Genomic DNA, 19,465 nt, shown 5'->3' with positions numbered 1-19,465 from the left:
TCCAAAATGTCTTATAAATGTTGTAATTATTTCAATTTTTTATCTGAGCCAAAATCCAAATAAAACTATACATTATGATTAGTGTATTTTACTCTCTAGTTCCCTCTCTCCTCTACCATTCCCCTCCTTTTTCCTCCCCTCCTTAATTTCCTTTTAATTTGCTAGAGCAGCTCCCAGAACTCAGAGAAATGTTTTACTTCCTAGACCACTAGTTTATTATAAAAGGATGTTATTCAAGTATAGCCCGATGGAAGAGATGCATAGGGCAAGGTATGGGAAAGGATACATAGCTTCCATGCCCTCTCCACTCTCCCCCATGTTCACTGTTCACCAACCTGGAGGTTCTCTGAACCCCAACCTTTTGGTTTTTTTTGAAGATTCAATACATAGGCATAATTGATTAAATCATTGGCTATTAGTGGTTGTTTCAACCTCCAGTTTATTTTCCAGCTCTAGAAACTGGGGAGGGTGAAGATGGAGGTGGTGGGACTAAAAGTTCTAGCACCCTGTTCAAGGTTGGTTCCCCTGGCAACCAGCCTCCATTCTTATTTGCTTTCCAAAAGTCACCTTATTAACGTAAACCCAGGTGTTGTTGACTGGGGCCTAAAATGAATAATAAGATACCGTTTTACTTTAATGGCCCGGAAGTGTTTCTCAAAACTGAGGACTAAAGACCAAACATTATAATAAAGGTGCTTCCATTGCTCTTATTCAGGAAATTCCAAGGATTTTGGTTGCTGTGAATCAGGAATCTTTGACAAAGACCAAATGTATATGAGAAATATATCTTGATCATCTGAATGAACAAATATGTATCTCTTATCTGTTACAAAATTACATTACTACAATCTGCTGATTAAAATTCTGTAGTGTCTGTCCCTGTATTTCCTATAAATTGATGATTAGGTCTAGGTACTTAAGAGGTTTTTGTTTTAGTGCAGTTATGAGCTAATGGCTCCTGAGGTCTTCTGACATGACCCTAGCATCTTTGATGGCTTCCTTGCTTTCTGGTATCTCAACATTCACAATTTCTTCCCAAAATAATCATTTTCTTTAAGGAATTCTTATTTTCTTTAGTGGGAAATGGTATTTAGAAACCACAATCTGGGTGTCAAGGGTGCTATTGAGTTTATCATAGTTTCTAGGCCTTTCAGTGGAAAGAAGAAATATATGTAAATATAAAAAATTTATATGTATGTAAAATTCATACCTACAATTTCTATAGAATTTTTACTTAACCTCATTGATTAAGGTTATCTCCTCCCATGTACAATCTCGTTCCAGGAAAGTATGGAAAGGGCTTAATGTTGTTAGAGGCAGTTAGGTTCTAACAGGATGCCGGGAAGCAAGCAAAAGAAAAGTCAGAGACCTGTCCTGGCAGCATTCCAAAATAAAACCACAGGAAACCAGATTAAACCAGCCAGGCCCAAGATGGCTGACCAAATCTCTCTAAGGGTGTCATGACAGAAAACACCTGACCAAGTAAGGAAGAAAAGGCACATAAACCACATTCCTGAAAGAGATTACCTGCTTTGAAGAAATTTCCATCCTTGGAGTAATGAATATTCCACCCCTTTGTTAAAAACTGTTGATTAAAGGTAGAAATCCAAACCCTAGTGGGTACAGCACTCCCTGGAGCTCAATCTCTCACATCTAGAAAGTGAATAATGAGACTTAATAAACTCTCCTATTTGTACTGCTCATCTGCTGTGTTTTGTCTGTGCTTGAATTCTTTCAAGTGATGAGTCAAGAGCCCCCAGCAATATCTTTTGGATGGGCTGTGTCAAGGCCTCAGAGCCTGAGGTATCCCCAGTCCACCCAGCAACAAAGTTACACCAACAAAATAAGATGTCAAGAGCTAATGTGGACACAGTCCCTGTAAAGAGCAGAAGTGAGTCAAGTTGTCACTGAGATGGTGATGTGTGTCCCGATTCCTGCATGTCTGGAAGTATTGGAGCCAATCTTAACAGCTAAGGCAATAGTGTGGTCCCTCCCACTTTTTTCTGAGCTTTCCACAGAAGACCATGAGTGGAGTACTGAGGGGTGACAGGCAGTGGAAGAGTTACAGAAGAAACTCAAGGCAGAAAGAGAGAGATACTCCAAAGTGGACCCTAAAAGCATCTCAAAGCCTCAGAGGTGACTTTCCAAAACAGGAGCAGTCACCTACCCTACCTCTGTTGGCCATGAATGGCCTCTAACAAAGAAAGGTACATGGTACAGACAAGTAAGATGGCAGATCCTCTTTGAATAGGGCAAAAAGTCCTGAATTCTACAAGCCTGTCCTGCTCAAGATAGATGTTGCCAGTATTTAAGAGCCACTTAGAAAAGAGAGTTTGTTACATAACTGAAAGGGTGGAGCCATAGCCAGAAGCTAGGTATCCAGGGTCAATGGTCCCCTAAGTTTTAAATTTTTTTTTAATTTTTATTTATTTATGATAGTCACAGAGAGAGAGAGAGAGGCAGAGACACAGGCAGAGGGAGAAGCAGGCTCCATGCACCGGGAGCCCGACATGGGATTCGATCCCGGGTCTCCAGGATCGTGCCCTGGGCCAAAGGCAGGCGCCAAACCGCTGCGCCACCCAGGGATCCCGTCCCCTAAGTTTTAAAACCATGCTTCCTCACAGTTTAGAATGTCTGGTTATTTATTTATAAAATGCATAAATGTTCTATGGTACCAGTATGCTATATATATATTATAAAATGTTTATAAAATAAACATTTTTATAAAGATTTTATTTATTTATTCATGAGAGACACACACAGAGAGAGAGGCAGAGGGAGAAGCATGGGACTCCATCCCAGGTCTCCAGGATCACATCCTGGACTGAAGGCGGCACTAAACCGCTGAGCCACCAGGGTTGCCCCCAGGCCCAGTTTTTATACTTAGGATACATTTGTAAAAAATGTAGAAAAAAGTCCCTGCCTCTATGAAACTTGCATTTAAATGGATGGAAATAGACAAGAAATAATGACTAACATAAATAAGAAAATAATAGAGGATGGTAGAAACTGCACAGAACAGGACTGAACACATGCACCTAGTTTTGCTCCCTCCTGAAACACACAAAAACTACAGTTAAGGTTTTTTTGTTTGGTTGGTTTGGTTTGGTTCATTTTTTTTTAAATGACAAACCACAAAAGTAAGAAGAAGGGGGACATCAGAGTGATAACATTTTGAAGTCTGGGTAGTGGATGGACTAGTGGTCATTTCCACAACAAATCTGGCAGAACCAAATCCTGAACCAGAGACAGAGACAGTGCTGTGCTACAACCAGATCTGCAGCACCGAGCGAGCAGCCCATGCCAGGTCCATCTAGGTCCAGGGGTGAATGGGTGCTGCTGAAAGAAGGAGGATTAGGCAGAAAATGTATAAGAAACAGTCCCACAGCCTTCACTCAACCCATGACATTGGCTAACTGTCCCTCAGCTATCCCCCCAAAAATTTATTCTCTGGAAAGGATAAAACAATGGATAAAACACAATAGCATAAGAAAGACTTCAAGCAACAGGACATCACTTCTGCAATCAACTGGCCTTTTTCAAGTCCACTGCTGCTATACCTGTGAAACTCTCATGGCAAGAGCTAGAATGCCCTATAAAGGCCTGGTCTATGGTAAGAGCTCAGAATCTATATGTTGGGGCACAGACAAGAAGGAACTTTCAAGGTCAAATGCTTCTTTCCAATCCCAACATTCTGATTTTGAAAATGCCAGAGATACTGAGCTATAAGGATCTGTCCTGTGCAGTGGGTTTCACACTCTCCTAGACCTATTGTGGACTCTAATGAGAGTTCTCATTGACTGGGGGTTTATGTTAATTCTGACAGGAACAGAGTGACCCTTCTTCTCTAACGTTTTCTAAAAGCTCAACAGGATGGGTATAACGGGAGGGAGAGGGAAGAATGTATTTCTGGAGGGACTTCAAAATAATTGGATCTTAGGGACATAATCCCAGATGGATAAAGTTTCTAAACTTTGTCACTTCACTTTCAAAACTTCAAATCACTTCAGGGACTAGAATAATCCCAATAGCAGAGTGGAATTTAACTGGCTCATATAGGCAATGCATGGTCCTTTGTGGATTTTACCCAAACACAGAACAAACACCAGTAAACTTAGATCTCATCCATTTTAGGGGCTAACTCCTCTGGCTGCTACTTTCAGATAAGAAGATTGGCTAATTTCAGCCTCTGAACTATTCCCGGACCTCAGATAAGTGGTTTTCTTCACTGCCCTATTTACAGAAAAGGTAAGAGAGAGCTTGTAAAAGGATGTGTAAACTCTGTGGGCCCAGCCCAATTCCTAGCTTCATTCCTTGTGACTCCATGGCATGGGGTCAACTGGAAGGAAAGAGAGAAGGTTATCTTACTGGTAGGATAGAAAGTCCAAGAAGGAGAAATTCATTGAGATCATTTAGTTCCTGGATAGAATATCTCTAAATATAATCCATTCCAAAGTGAGTATTGAGGAAACAAAGGCCCAGAAAGGAAAAGAGACTTGATAATTCCCATACCTTGAGTGATTGGTGAAAGCCAATTCTTTTGGTAAGTGCTCCAAGTAGTTTGGAATGTGTGAAGAATGAATGAGTGAATGAATGAATATCCCAAAGGCCTGGGGACTATGAGAGAGAACTATAAAAGAGAAGAGAAGTCGTAACCAAAATTATTTGGAGAGGGGAATGATAGGAAGTGAGAATGAAGATCAGTTATCTCTCCTAGTCTTATGCCTCAAAAGAATAAAAATTCATACAAATGGAGTGTAATAATTCTCACAAAATTGATTAAAATGAATCAGCCACACATGGTATAAGCCAAGGTAAATGTGTGATGTTAATCTGAAATGAAATTAGGAAAATTAAATCCAATTTTGTGAAATCTCAAACACCTCTATGGGAGCCAAATATCACAAAGTAGATTTTAACCAATTTCTCTGCATTTACTTAGAACAATGTGAAGAGTCTCCCAGACTTCCAGGGCTGTTCTTCAGCTGTTCAGCAAGACAAGTTTCCTCAGTGGCTTTCTGCCCACTTTAGGTATCAGAGATCAGGAAGTTGGCTTTCTGAGTTCCTGTAGGTGACAGGGAAGATATATCATGGACAGGTTCAATTGGACTTCTCCTGTGATGGGGTTCATCCTCCTGGGCCTCTCAGCCCACCCGAAGCTGGAGAAAATGTTCTTTGTGCTCATCCTCTTGATGTACCTGGTGATCCTGCTGGGCAACGGGGTCCTCATCCTGGTGACCATCCTTGACTCCCGCCTGCACACACCCATGTACTTCTTCCTGGGGAACCTCTCCTTCCTGGACATCTGCTACACAACCTCCTCAGTCCCCCTTATTCTTGACAGCTTCCTGACCCCCAGCAAAACCATACCCTTCTCAGCCTGTGCTGTGCAGATGTTTCTCTCCTTTGCCATGGGAGCCACAGAGTGTGTGCTACTGGGCATGATGGCATTTGATCGCTATGTGGCCATCTGTAACCCACTTAGGTACCCTGTGGTCATGAGCAAGGCTGCCTATGTGCCCATGGCTGCCAGCTCCTGGGCAGCTGGAAGCATGACTGCCACGGTGCAAACATCCTTAGCGATGCGACTGCCTTTCTGTGGGGACAACATCATCAACCACTTCACCTGTGAGATCCTGGCAGTCCTAAAGTTGGCCTGTGCTGATATTTCCATCAATGTGATCAGTATGGCAGTGGCTAATGTGATCTTCCTTGGCATTCCAGTTCTATTTATTTCTGTCTCTTATGTGTTCATCATTGCTACCATCCTGAGGATCCCCTCAGCTGAGGGGAGGAAAAAGGCCTTCTCCACCTGCTCTGCCCACCTCACTGTAGTGGTCATCTTCTATGGAACAATCCTCTTTATGTATGGGAAGCCCAAATCCAAGGATCCTCAGGGGGCAGACAAGCAGGACATTTCTGACAAGCTCACCTCCCTCTTTTATGGGGTAGTGACCCCCATGCTCAACCCCATCATCTACAGCCTGAGGAACAAGGACGTGAAGGCTGCTGTGAGGAATCTGGTACTTCACAAACACTTTATCCAGTGATGGTGGAAGGCTCCTGATAGATCTCTATTCCCTAGTTTCTCTCACCTGAGGGGCTCAGAGAATATGCTAAAGGGCCAGTTTCATCTAAGGTACATGGGCACTCTGATTACACAGAGAGTTTTATGTGAATAGGAAGTATTTGATGGGACAAAGCTCTCCCGTTCTATAGGCACTTCTACAAAAGTATATACCATTGGTCAAGCCTCATAGCTGTCTATCTCTGGGATGCATACTGAACTAATTGATCGCCAGGAAAAATGACTCTTCAAGTTTTATTTTAAACTTACAAAAACTCTATTGTATAGATCTATAATTCCATTGCTCCTTGGTCTTTTTCTTTGAACATATTTGGATGGGCCCTGCATTCATGGTACCTTTAACATGTCCTACAACATCTTTAAAAACAGTAATATTTTTATCTTTATCCTCATTGTTTCTTTCTCCTTATTTTCATATTAATTCCTAAAACTGTTGCTTGAATTGTTCTCTTCCTATGCCTCCATAACTAACCTCTTCTGTCCTTAATCATGGTCCCCATCAGAAAATCATTCACACCTTTAGAACAGAGAGGTTAGTAGCTTGTGGCAAAACTGATGCAAGTGTCAAACACTCAGGACTTCTTTCTTTCCTCTTTTTGAAGATGTTATTCATCCCTGGCTTCTGTCCCTAGAGATCAGTGGCCTCCCATAGGTCATCAGAGTAATGTGGAAACAGAGATGTATTTAGGAGAATCAGATGAATTATCTTGTCCTGATGTGGCTTGACCAATGTGCAGCCAAGTGGTGACCATCAGGTGCTTTTCTAGCTAAGAATATCCAACTGTACAGAGCAGTGAGAGGGAGAAGAAGGTGATATCCACCAGCAGATATCTAACAATTGCTCCCATGTCTGGTGAGGAATTCCAAGTCAGCTCCCAATAGGTAGCAATCTAGAAGTCCAACTAAAAGAACGAGCAGAATAGAAAGTCTCAGAGCTGACATGAACTATTAACCCAGTAGGGAGGAAATAAAGTACCATCAAAACAAACAGCCTTTGCTGGAAAAGAGTTATTGCAGGAAAATGGTGAGACAGTGAAGAAAAGTCTCAGTGGTATTCTCTGTGGAAATCGGGAGGCTATTGAATCAAGAAAACAGAAGCAGTCTACTGAAGAGAAGCTAGGAGAAAAGGTGACTAGGAGGTAAAAACTTGTCTTATGGGAAAAGTCCACATTGATGATCAAATAAAATTCAACAGAAGTCTTTAAAAGTAGATACAACAATGCTTAAAATGAACTTTTTAATTAAAAGAACTAAAGTTTACCTCCTGGACTTAAAGGGAAAAAAAAAAAGAGAGAGAGAGAGAGAAAGAGAGGGAGAAAATTCGGTTATTTGAGAACATGTCAGAGACATAAAATGTAGACCTGGGGAACTCTAATTTTATTCATGAGAAAAAAACAGAACAGATGAACAGCAAAAAATAATTAAGGAGGAGAAAAACATTTTGCTGAATAGAAATTTTGCATATTTTATTCATAAAAAGTTCACTGGTTGCCATTTAAGAATGGTAGCAAAAGACATACGTATGTACAGTCGATCCAAGGATAAGTTGTGATTCTCACATATGCCAAAATAATTTTATAGACTCTTCCACAGAAGAAAAGCATATTTCCCAAAAAGGAACAAGAATCTGGCTGCCATTAGCCTCCTGCTCTGGCACCTAAATGAAATGTCAGTGGAACAGAGTTCTGAGGGAAAAGGACTGTGAGTGTTCAATTCTGCACGCTCTGACCATTACACAAATATGAGAGTTAAAAAGACATTGTTGGCACATGCACAGACAATACATATCCCTATAATCTCTTTCTCAAAAAGAAATTTTATTTATAAATTTCACATAACAAACAGTTACAAATAAATAATAGAAGGAATGCCACAGATATGGTATGTAAGACACAGTGGAGAATGATCAAATGCTTAAGATCAATAAAGTCTAATGCATGCTTGATACCAAACATACAAAAACAAATATATAAAGGAACAATTAGAAAATGTATCGAGATAAACAGTAACAACAAAGCAATGCTGTGGGATGCCTGGGTGACTCAGTGCTTGAGTGTCTGCCTTCGACTCAGGTCATGATGCCACAGGGAGCCTGCTTCTCCCTCTGCCTATGTCTCTGCCTCTCTCTATGTGTCTCTTAGGAATAAATAAATAAATAAAAACTTTTAAAAAGAAGCAATGCTGTGACCCCAGTTACATCTAGATGACTTTATTAAGCTGAGAAATTAAGAAAGAGAAGTACAGTTACAACCCATAGGTCTCATGAAAAATGTGGTGGGAAGGGGAATCTTATGAGTATAATTCATTGCACTGATACTGAAATAACAAAAGTCGTAGTATGCTTATTGAAATTTTGAGAGAAAATACCAGTAGACTAGTGTAGGATGAAGAGTTTTGGTAAGAATTAAATGATGGTAAATGAACAAAGAGAGTTGACCAGGTGTGCCTGGGTGGTCCAGTCAGTTAAACATCCCACTCTTGGTTTTGGCTCAGGTTGTGAACTTGAGATAGTGAGATCTAGCTCTGAATGGAGCTCTACACTCAGCAGGGAGTCTGCTTAAGATTCTCTTTCCTCAGCCCCTCTACTCACTTGCTCTCTCAAATAAATAAATATATATATTTATTTATTTAAAAAACAATTATCAAATGAAAAAGTCATTACTGAACTTGAGTAGATTTAAATAATTGTGTATTAAATCCATGATACACATTACCCAGTTTCTTAAAGGGCTTAAAGGTTTCTAACTTTAGGAAAGATTAGGAGATCTATTGCAATCATTTTAGTAATAGATTCAAAAAGAAACGGTGGAGGTTCCCTGGGTGGCTCAGTGGTTTAGCGCCTGCCTTCGGCCCCCGGCATGATCCTGGAGTCCCGGGATCGAGTCCCGCATCAGTGATCTCAATAACAAATATTGAGATGTCACTTGATAATTACCTCCATTTCTGACTTTTTTAAAGTAGCAGACTTAAATAGAGGAAGTCATCCTTGACATGCAATAAACTATCAGAACATCAGCAAGCAGCATGCCTACAACTTGGATTAGGACACCCACTTACAATGTTTATGACATCTGCAGAGTCTAGCTAATAATTGAGATCAGGAAGATAAAGAAAATAAATATTGAGATGAAGAAAAAAAGAAAACAATTCACAAATGTTGTTTGACTAGAAACAATTTTAATCGAATGCCAAAACTACAAGAAGTAGTAAGAAAGTACACTAGAGTGGTTTTATATAATTCACAAACACTTTACACGACCTAGGGGAAAATATATAAAGAACTATAAGAGACCTATATGAATATTACTCACTTATAATGATCATACAACAACAGGAGAAATAATAAGATATGTTCAATTTGAAGAAGGAAAAGCCCTGAAAGTAAGCCTCAGGACATTTAACTACCCTCCACCCAAGTACCCTCATTCAAAAGCTTTCTTCCCTCTTGCCAATAGGTTGGCATGAGCCATGCTCCATCCACTTTCCCATCCCTAGAGCAGGCCCATTCTGTTACTAGGGAAGGAAGGTCCAAGCTCAGAGCTTGGAGGCAAACATGAGAGCTCCCTGACCTAAAGGTCTCAGAAGCAAAGAAAACCAGCCTTCAACTCAGCCCGTGTTTTTGCGATATCCAAATTGTCTAGAACAGACCACTGTCCAAAGGAGGCTTTCAGGGCTCTGCGTATGTGCTGATCATTTTCCACCTCATTACAACTAGTGACCATTTACTGCAGGTTAGGATGATACCTAAAATCTTCAAGAGATTACAATATCCATTGAAAGCTTTTACTAGCACCACCAAATCAAACATCACAGATGATCACATGTCAAGAATGTACTCACCCAAATATGTTGAATCAGAGCATTTCAGATGCTGGACTGAGGGAAAGGACCAGGTGTGATGCAGGAGCTGCCTGACTCTTCAAACAGGTAATCTTCCTGGACCCCAGGCAACTGCTGTCAGGAAGAAATGTAGGAGTTGGGGAGGGGATGAAGAATAGCTGTCCCAGCTCCAGGTTCACTGCTTACCTCTGGTGCTTGTGGAGTTGAGCTGACTGTCCTCCCCAAATTCTTTAATCGTATCAAGATAAGCATTACGAGGGCCAAACAAAACTTGTTCCATAGATAGATGTGGCTAGAGATGGCCAGATTTCTAGAAAAGAACAAGGCCAGTAACCTTTTGACCTCAGTAGAGCTACTTCTTGCTAGACACGTCTCCAAAGGCAAGGGAAACAAAGGCAAAAATGAACTACTAGGACTTCATCAAGATAAAAAGCTTTTGCTCAGCAAGGAAACAGTAAACAAAACCAAAAGACAACCTGAGCACTAGAGATGATGTCTGTCAATGTCTTATCAGAAAACGGGCTAGTATCTAAGGTCTACAAAGAATTTACCAAACTCAACATCCAAAAAACAAACAATCCAGTCAAGAAACGAGTAGAAGACAGGAACAGACATTTCTCCAAAGAAGACATACAAATGGCCAACGGACACATAAGAAAATGCTCCACATCACTCCGCATCTAGCAAATACAGATCAAAACACTAATGAGATACCCCATCACAGCAGTCAGAATGGCTAAATTAACAATGCAGAAACAACAGAGGTTAGCGAGGATGCAGAGCAAACGGAACTATCTCACTGTTGGCCAGAGGATAAACTAGTGCAGCTACTTTGAAAAGCAATATGGATATTTTGTACATTGCTGCTCTAAACATCGGAGTGAAATAAGTCAATCGGAGAAGGACAAACATTATATGGTCTCATTCATTTGGGGAACATAAAAAATAGTGAAAGGGAATAAAGGGGAAAGAAGAAAAAATGAGTGGGAAATATCAGAAAGGGAGACAGAACATGAAAGAGTCCTAACTCTGGGAAACGAACTAGGGGTGGTGGAAGGGGAGGTGGGCGGGGGTTGGGGGTGACTGGGTGACAGGCACTGATGTGGACACTTGATGGGATGAGCCCTGGGTGTTATTTTATATGTTGGCAAATTCAATACCAATAAAAAATAAATTTATTTTAAAAAAAAGAAAACAATATGGAGCTTCCTCAAAAAGTTAAAACTAGGGCTACTTTATGACCCAACAAATGCACTACTAGGGATTTACCTCAAAGAATCAAATGTAGTAATCCAAAGGAGCAACTATACCCGCTGTTCATAGCAACAATATCCACAATAGCCAAACTATGGAAACAGCACAGATGTCCATCAACAAATAATGGATAAAGAAAGTGGTTTGTATATACAGTGGAATACTAATTGGCCATCGAAAAATGAAATCTTACCATTTTCAGCAATGGGGATGGGACTAGAGGATATCATACTAATCAAAATAAGTTAATCAGAGAAAGACAATTATCATATGATCTCACTTACAGGTGGAATTTAAGTAACAAGACAGAGGATCATAGGGGAAGGGAAGAAAAAATGAAACAGGACAAAATCAGAGAGGGAGACAAACCATAAGAGACTCTTAATCATAGAAAACAAACTGAGGGTCGGTGCAGGGGAGAGAGGTGTGGAGACGGGGTACCTGGGTGATGGACATTAAGGAGGGCATGTGATATAATGAACACAGGGTGTTATAAAAGACTGATGGATCACTGACCTCTACTTTTGAAACCAATAATACATTCATTATATGTTAGTTAATTGAATTTGAATAAACCAATCTGGAAAAGATAGTCTCTTCAATAAATGGTGTGGAGAAAGCTGGAGAGCTATATGCAAAAGAATGAAATTGGACTAATTTTTATATCATACACAAAAGTGAAATAAAAATGGATTAAAGATTGAAAGGAAAGACTCGACCATAAAACTCCTAAAAGACAACATAGGCAACAAATTCTTGCACATTGGCCTCAACAACGTTTTTCTGGATATGACATTCTGCACCTCACAATGGTCAGAATGCCTACATTAAAAAAGACAAGAAATAACATATACTGGTGAGGAAGTAGAGAAAATGTTAAATTAATGGTTACAAAGTGTTTGTCCCAGTGACAGGCACATGGGAGGGCCTCAATGAACATAGTCAATTCTGCTGCTGCTGTAGTTAGATATTTCTCCTGTCTCCCCGTTCTGGATGCCTAGGACTCACATGGGACAATGTATTTTGTCTCTGAATGGAGCACTGGCTGGTCTGGGACCAAAGGGAAAGCTCAGAAGACAGTGGCATCTGCTGTATGCTCTTCTCCAGTTGACCTTCTCCCAGTTGACTGTGTCCCAGTTGTTACCTTTAATTGGAGGCCCCAGGTATGCTTAAGGCCTGTACCCTATGCACGTTTGACATTCCAAACTTTAGATTGCTTCTGGGACTAACAGAGTCCCTGTAAGAGATCACAGCTGCTGCTTGGGGAATCCTTTCACTGCTGGGGAAAAGGTACCCTTGGGATCGCTGGGCTTCAGATCAGGATGACAGGTCCTGTCCAGGAAGAGTCTGTAGCTGAGGCACCTAGTCAGCCTGCACAGCTAGGAGGAAGGATGCGAAGGAAACAGCAGCAGAGGCTAAAGTTCCCACAAGGATGTCAGCAGAGAAGAAGAAAGAGGATCTCAGGGGCAAAGGAAGTCCAGCAGGGGAGTGTCCGGGGTCTTTCTGTGGCATCCGGGGCCTGGCCCAGGGCACAGTGAGAAGCTGAGAATTGTGTCCGGTATCAGAAGACCCAGAGAAGTGGCTGCAAGCAGGATGCAGGTAGGGAGCTCTGGGCTGTGGTGGGGACAGGGATGGTGGCCATGACTTCTGAAGAGCATTTTCCAAAGATAGACTTGCCTCCTCACCCTGCCTCTGCTCCAAGAACCTTCCAGCTGCAACTGACCGTGAGCAGCTTGCTGGAGCAGAGAGGAACAGCTAAGGTAAACCGAAGCAGTCCCTCATGCTCTACAGAGCTCACTAGTGACCAAGCCCCTGCCCTGACACTGCTGTTCCATCCTCCCTGGGAGGAGCCCAGACCCTTGGGAGGAAAGCAGCCTGATTTCTTGCTGAGATTTCCCAGAAGACTGAGCCTTGCTCAGGGTCAGAGGGTGAGCAGACAGCAAGTTGGGACCTATCATTGTCTGTGACTCCCAGTCTGTGGCTAGTTCTATTTCCCTCACTTTCTTCCTACCCCTCTTTCATGGGGGAAACAGTCCAAGACTCCCAATAGATGCCTGAAACCACAGAGAATCCTGAACTCTGTGTATCCTGTTTCTTCCTATACATACATACCTAGGATCAAGTTTAATATCTAAATCTGACACAGTGAGAGATCAACAACCAATATATAGATGAGTTATGACAATATACTGTAATGACAGTTATGTGCATGTGACTCCCTAAGTATCTTATTGTACTGCACCCTCCCTTCTTCTTTGAAGAAACAAGATGAGAAAATGGCCACACGATGAGCTGAAGTGAGGTGAGTGACCTAGGCATCGTGATATAGCTGAGCCTGCTATTGACCTTGTGACCATATGTCAGAAAGGCCATCTTCGGCTGCAAACCACAGTTGGAGGTGTTGGCAGGGCAGGAACCGAACCTTTGCCAAGCAAAATGCTTCTTTTTTTTTTTTTTAAGATTTTATTTATTTACTCATGAAAGACACAGAGAGGCAGAGACATAGACAGAGAGAGAAGCAGGCTCCTCCCCATCAGGGAGCCTGATGTGGGACTCGATCCTTGAACTGGGTACTCACCCTGAGCCAAAGGCATACACCCAACCGCTGAGCTACCCAGGCATCCCAAGCAAAATGCTTCTAATGAGAAATTACTATACTGAGAATCTCCCCCCTGAACACAAAGTAATTTTTGCCCATTGTATTAGATAATTTGATAATATTGGGGTGTCTGGGTGGCTCAGTCAAGACCATCTAATTTGAGTATAAGAGTGTGTACACAAGTATTCTTCCTCCTTTATTGTAGTGTAACGGTATACAATTATAAACATAACTTAAAGTCTAATATTTCATTATATGAAATGGCATCGTCAGCCATTTATTAGTAGGTATTTTGTTTCCCATATTCATTCATAAATATGGCTGTGATGAATGCCTTTATTGAGAGATACTGGCCTTCTGCTCTCATTGATCCTTTGGAATTTCTTCCCAAAGCTGGAGTTCCTGAGTTCCGTGGGCCTTTCATGTATTCTGTTTCCTATGCAAACTGCTCCAGAGAGGCTGTACGTGTGCATGGGGCTCTGGACCACCTTGTGTTCCTGTCCTCTTCTCAGCTGCCTGCTAACTCCAGAGATCAGTAGTGACCAGCCCACAAGCAAGGCTCTGTCCCTGGGACAAGCTGAGGTGTCATACCTGTAGGATGCAGCCACAAAGGTAAAGACTTCCCTTCCTTTCCTGGCTCTCACAGGCTGACACATGGCCACCTGGGGCTGTAGGTGTCAGAGCTCTTTGTTCTCTTCCATCCTGAATCTCCTCCAAAGCCTGGCACAGCATTATTTCCAACTGGCCATGTCTTGAGGGGAAACCAAGTACTCAGAGCTCTCCTTCACAGACACACACAAACACACACACACACACACACACACACACGGGCGTGCCACACATTGAAGAGAGTGGGCTGTCTCCTTCATCAAAGTCTGCTCCCTGTCTGGTGAGGACAGTGCTGGACAGCTCACGACAGAGTTGGGATGCCCTGGGAAGCACTTGTTCAGCCCATTCACAATGCACAGGGGCAAACTGAGGCCAGGACTGGCTCAAGCTACACAGATATCCATGTCACAGACAGGGACAGGCCCCACAGCCCTGGGCTCAGTGTGCAAGATCTTCCTAGCCATCCAGTTCATTCCAATTGAACCAGCTTTCATTCAGCATGGCAGGCATGAAGGACTTCCATGGCAGCAGCTCTCACATGGGTCAAATCTTGTGCATCGCTCATGTCCACAGCACATTGTCCATGGGAATCAGCTTCTGTGTACACAGTTCTGTCTGAAAGAGTGGACAGGATGGCCTCTCTCACAGAACCACCGTCCCTGGTCTCCAACCACAGCATATCCTAGTCACTCTTGAATCCTGCTTGTGGCATTGACTTTTCCTTTTCTGGGGCTGGGAGAGCCACTGGGAGGAATGGGAGACAGGCTGGGGCAGAATTTCATGGTGAAGCACCCAGAATGGGCCTGCACTGAGCACTCGGGAGCACCCTCACGTGCTGAATTAGGGATGGGGCAGGGTCCTAGGCTTGCATGGAAAACACAATGAAACCCATGGTTGCATAATGGGGGCAACCCTTCCTCATTTAGATCGGTGCTCCTCTGCCAGGCACGATTGGTACCTCCTTCTCCTCCCAGAACATTTGGCAATGTGTGGAGACATTTCTAATTGTTACATCTCAAGGAGCAGGTGCTACTGGCAACAGGTGGGCAGAGGTCAGGGATGGTGCTAAACATCCTATGATGCACCGGACAGCCCACACGGCAAAGAATTCCCCAGCCCCAAATGTCACTAGTGCCGAGGCTGACAAAGTCTAGGTTCAGGGCATGAGCTACTCTGCCTGAGAATATATCTGACATAAAGTCCTACCATGACTGAAGCAAGAGCGTGTGGACAATGAGACAGATCAGAGAATACACAGGGCTGAATTGGAGAGACAGACTCTCTTAAGTATCTGTGTAGCTATTTGGTGGAAAGAACCCAGGTTTGGCGCCTGGGATCCAGCCCCAGCTCTGTCACTCAAACTTAAGAACCGAATCTTTGGCTCTTCTGAGCTTTGGTTACTTTTACCCATAAAACTTGAGAGATAACATCTTCTCTGTGGAATGTTGCAAAGAAGTGGCACAAAATATATGGTCATAAAGATTAACCACTTCTCTTCTACCCTCCACCCACTCAAACATTCACACACACATACACACACACATGTGCACCCACACTTACAGGACGCAGGCACACACACCACCTCAATTTTTTTTATTGGAGTTCAATTTTCCAACATATAGAATAACACCCAGTGCTCATCCCATCAAGTGCCCCCCTCAGTGCCTGTCACCCAGTCACCCCCACACCCCGCCCACCTCCCCTTCCACCACCCCTTGTTCATTTCCCAGAGTTAGGAGTTTCTCATGTTCTGTCTCCCTCTCTGATATTTCCTACTCATTTTCTCTCCTTTCCCCTTTATTCCCTTTCACTATCTTTTATATTCATACACCACCCCCATTAAGAAAGAGCTATAGACATATTACAAGTGGGGTTTCTGAATACAGAGTCTGGGCAACTGTAGCTGAGAGACGGGAAATCCTCTACACAAAAGCATACAAGTCTTCCTGTAAGCTAGCTGCTTGCATGAAACACCACAATGGAGGCAGAGTCAGACATTACCCAAGAATAAAGTATAAACATGAGGGGACAAAGGAAAACATTCCTTAGTCACCGTTAGTTTAGAATTTCACCAATAGTCTAATGAGGTGGGATTAGAAGTGAATGCCATATATCCTGCTATGTGATAACTGTCGCCAGCGTGGTCATTAAGAATGGAGTTAACTGGTCAGTAAGCTCATGGCTCTCATCCCATAGTGTGGGTCACTCGCCCGGGTTACTGCTTCCGTGGACTTCATAAAGCTCTTCCCCATGAGGGCACATCCCCACATATTGCCATTAATGTGTATTAAAACAGGCAGATCTCAGTACTGACAATGGTCACGTCTGTGTTGCGGAGGGTGGGCAGAGTCAAGAAGTCATCCTCATGTGGCTGAACGTTTACCTCGGCTTTATCCTGGCTGGATTTAGATGTACACTTTTAAACAAGTTCCTTCCAAATGGAATCGATGTTAAAAAGGCTCGAAACCTTGGTAGTTGTAAGAATTAGATCAGCTTGGGGATTCTTGTACCCGAGAACATAGGAAAGCTGAGATTACATGAAATATCTATGCATGTATATAAAAAAGATGTAATTTATAGCATTTTCTAATGCTCACCATAAAGCAGAGGAAAAGTCCCTTCTGACTGGGGATTAGCTCTGCTGAACTCAGGTCCTCTGTATATTACCACTTTACTCAAACTTGGGCAGATCACTTCCCCCTCTGGGCCTCAGTTGCTTTTACAGGCAATGAGAGAAAAACTCCCTCGCAAACAGCTGCGTACAATATTGCTAAACTCTGTTCCAGCCTGGACCTTCTCTCATCTGAGGGGTAAGCACACCTACCTATTATCTCTTTTATCTCTTATACGCGTACGCTCTCCTACTACGTAGCTGGGACTTGACGGCTTACTAGATGCCTGAGACGCTTCACAAGAAAGCCTCAAATGCTGCTTTTGTGCTTTGGTGAAGACAGAAGGGGGAACACATGGAAAAAGCCAACTGGTCCTCCCCTGTGGCGGGGTTCATTATCCTGGGACTCTCAGACCACCCAGGGTTGGAGAAAATGTTTTTTGTGCTCATCCTCCTGATGTACCTGATGATCCTGCTGGGCAACGGGGTCCTCATCCTGGTGACCATCCTTGACTCCCGCCTGCACACACCCATGTACTTCTTCCTGGGGAACCTCTCCTTCCTGGACATCTGCTACACAACCTCCTCAGTCCCTCTAGTCCTGGATGGCTTCCTGACCCCCAGGAAAACCATCTCCTTCTCAGCCTGTGCTGTGCAGATGTTTCTCTCTTTTACCATGGGAGCCACAGAGTGTGTGCTTCTGGGCATGATGGCATTTGATCGCTATGTGGCCATCTGTAACCCGCTGAGGTACCCTGTGGTCATGAGCAAGGCTGCCTATGTGCCCATGGCTGTCAGCTCCTGGGCTATTGGTGGTACTGCTTCTGTGGTACACACATCCTTGACAATTCAGTTGCCTTTCTGTGGAAACAATGTCATCAATCACCTTGCCTGTGAGATCCTGGCTGTCCTGAGATTGGCCTGTGTTGACATCTCCATCAATGTCATCAGCATGGGAGTGACAAATGTGATCTTCCTGGGGGTCCCAGTACTCTTTATCTCTATCTCTTATGTGTTCATCATTGCTACCATCCTGAGGATCCCCTCAGCTGAGGGGAGGAGAAAGGCTTTCTCCACCTGCTCTGCCCACTTCACTGTGGTGGTCATCTTCTACGGGACCTTATTTTTCATGTATAGAAAGCCCAAATCTAAGGATTCGCTGGAAGACAATAAAGAGGACCTTTCAGACAAGCTCATTCCCCTCTTTTATGGAGTGGTGACCCCCATGCTCAACCCCATCATCTATAGCCTCAGGAACAAGGACGTGAAGTCTGCTGTGTGGAACCTGATGTCACAGAAATGCTTCACCAGGTGATGTAGAAGGGCTCCACTGTGGTTCTCACCCTATGGGACAGAGGACTTTTGAGCATTACAGCTGCCATTCAAAAGACAAGTCAAGTTATCCAGAATGGTTGCTTGCCCTTCAGTCGATTTTCAGGGAATGATTAACTTCTCAGATGCATCTTCTGATTCTTAGCCATATATCTGAGAGTTTCAACTCATGCCAGACAATGAAGGTCTAATTTATATACAAAGACATTCTGAACACATAGTAAAACTGAGGAGACTGGAACCATTAGAGTGAGTTGAATGACCTGTACTGTGTCTAAGCAACACAGTTGGGAGATCGAGGGATCTCCCAGAAACATTGCCATTCCTCTTGGATTCCCCAGGAGAGTCAGAGCAACAAGGAGGAAGTGAGAATTTTCATTTTGGACCTTTTTTTTATGATACTCAAATTGCCTGAAGTTCTAAGAAGAGACAAAGACAAGTTCTCCACATAGAGAGCTTTTGGGTGGGAACAATCTATTCTGATTTACTGAATTTCTTTTTAGGTATGAGAACATGAGGCTATTTTTTCTCAAGGTACTTCACATCACGAAACACTGCTAATAAATGTAAGAAGGAGTATAGAGTTTGAATTTGCTATTCATCACATACAGCAATTCCCAGTAGAATGCTAGTATTCAGTTAGATTTTCACCTGTATTCTGAAAAAAAGAAATATGGTATAGATACGACAGATGGAGAGACAGACAGCAGCTAAATATATTGGAAGACCTTGGGTTGGGGGAGCTAACATTTGACACCTTTCTTTGTTCCAGGACTTTGACACGTTTCTTTGTACCAGGACTTATCTAGTGTTTAGTATGCTACAGTACACTGTGAATGTCCAAGACACGTAAACTCTATAGCATTTTCTGAGCATCCATAGCTCAGCAGGATAAAAGTTGGAAAGCATTTTCATACCTATGACCTTGGGAGGGTTGTTTAAACTTTCCCAGTCTATTTCTTCATACTTTAACACCTTACTTCTAGATTTCACATGAATTCGATAGGAAATTATAGATAAGTGCCTTGTAAATGTTAAGCACAATGGAACTAGAAGATAGTAGTAGTAGTTGTATCTTGAATGCTGCACAGTCCTGTGTGCCGTGTGGAAAGGAGCAACACATGGTCCCTAG

At 42.8% G+C, this 19,465-nt stretch overlaps 2 protein-coding genes across 2 annotated transcripts; both read left to right on the top strand.

Moving 5' to 3' along the window:
- Positions 1–5,090: 5,090 nt before the first annotated feature.
- LOC112650228 (olfactory receptor 13C7-like) lies at positions 5,091–6,050 on the top strand. The gene has a single exon (XM_025432973.1). It carries the CDS (start codon positions 5,091–5,093, stop codon positions 6,048–6,050), a length of 960 nt encoding a protein of 319 aa, XP_025288758.1.
- Positions 6,051–17,356: 11,306 nt separating this feature from the next.
- Positions 17,357–18,316, top strand: LOC112650231 (olfactory receptor 2S2-like). The gene has a single exon (XM_025432976.3). It carries the CDS (start codon positions 17,357–17,359, stop codon positions 18,314–18,316), a length of 960 nt encoding a protein of 319 aa, XP_025288761.3.
- Positions 18,317–19,465: the final 1,149 nt, after the last annotated feature.

This window comes from Canis lupus, chromosome 11, assembly GCF_003254725.2.
Source record: "Canis lupus dingo isolate Sandy chromosome 11, ASM325472v2, whole genome shotgun sequence".
NCBI lineage: Eukaryota > Metazoa > Chordata > Mammalia > Carnivora > Canidae > Canis > Canis lupus.
This window is presented reverse-complemented; position numbering and strand designations above follow the sequence as displayed.

What these genes read in the sequence shown, in the direction of transcription:
- LOC112650231 (XM_025432976.3), top strand. Translation starts at nt 17,357, where the DNA reads ATGGAAAAAGCCAACTGGTCCTCCCCTGTGGCGGGGTTCATTATCCTG.
- LOC112650228 (XM_025432973.1), top strand. Translation starts at nt 5,091, where the DNA reads ATGGACAGGTTCAATTGGACTTCTCCTGTGATGGGGTTCATCCTCCTG.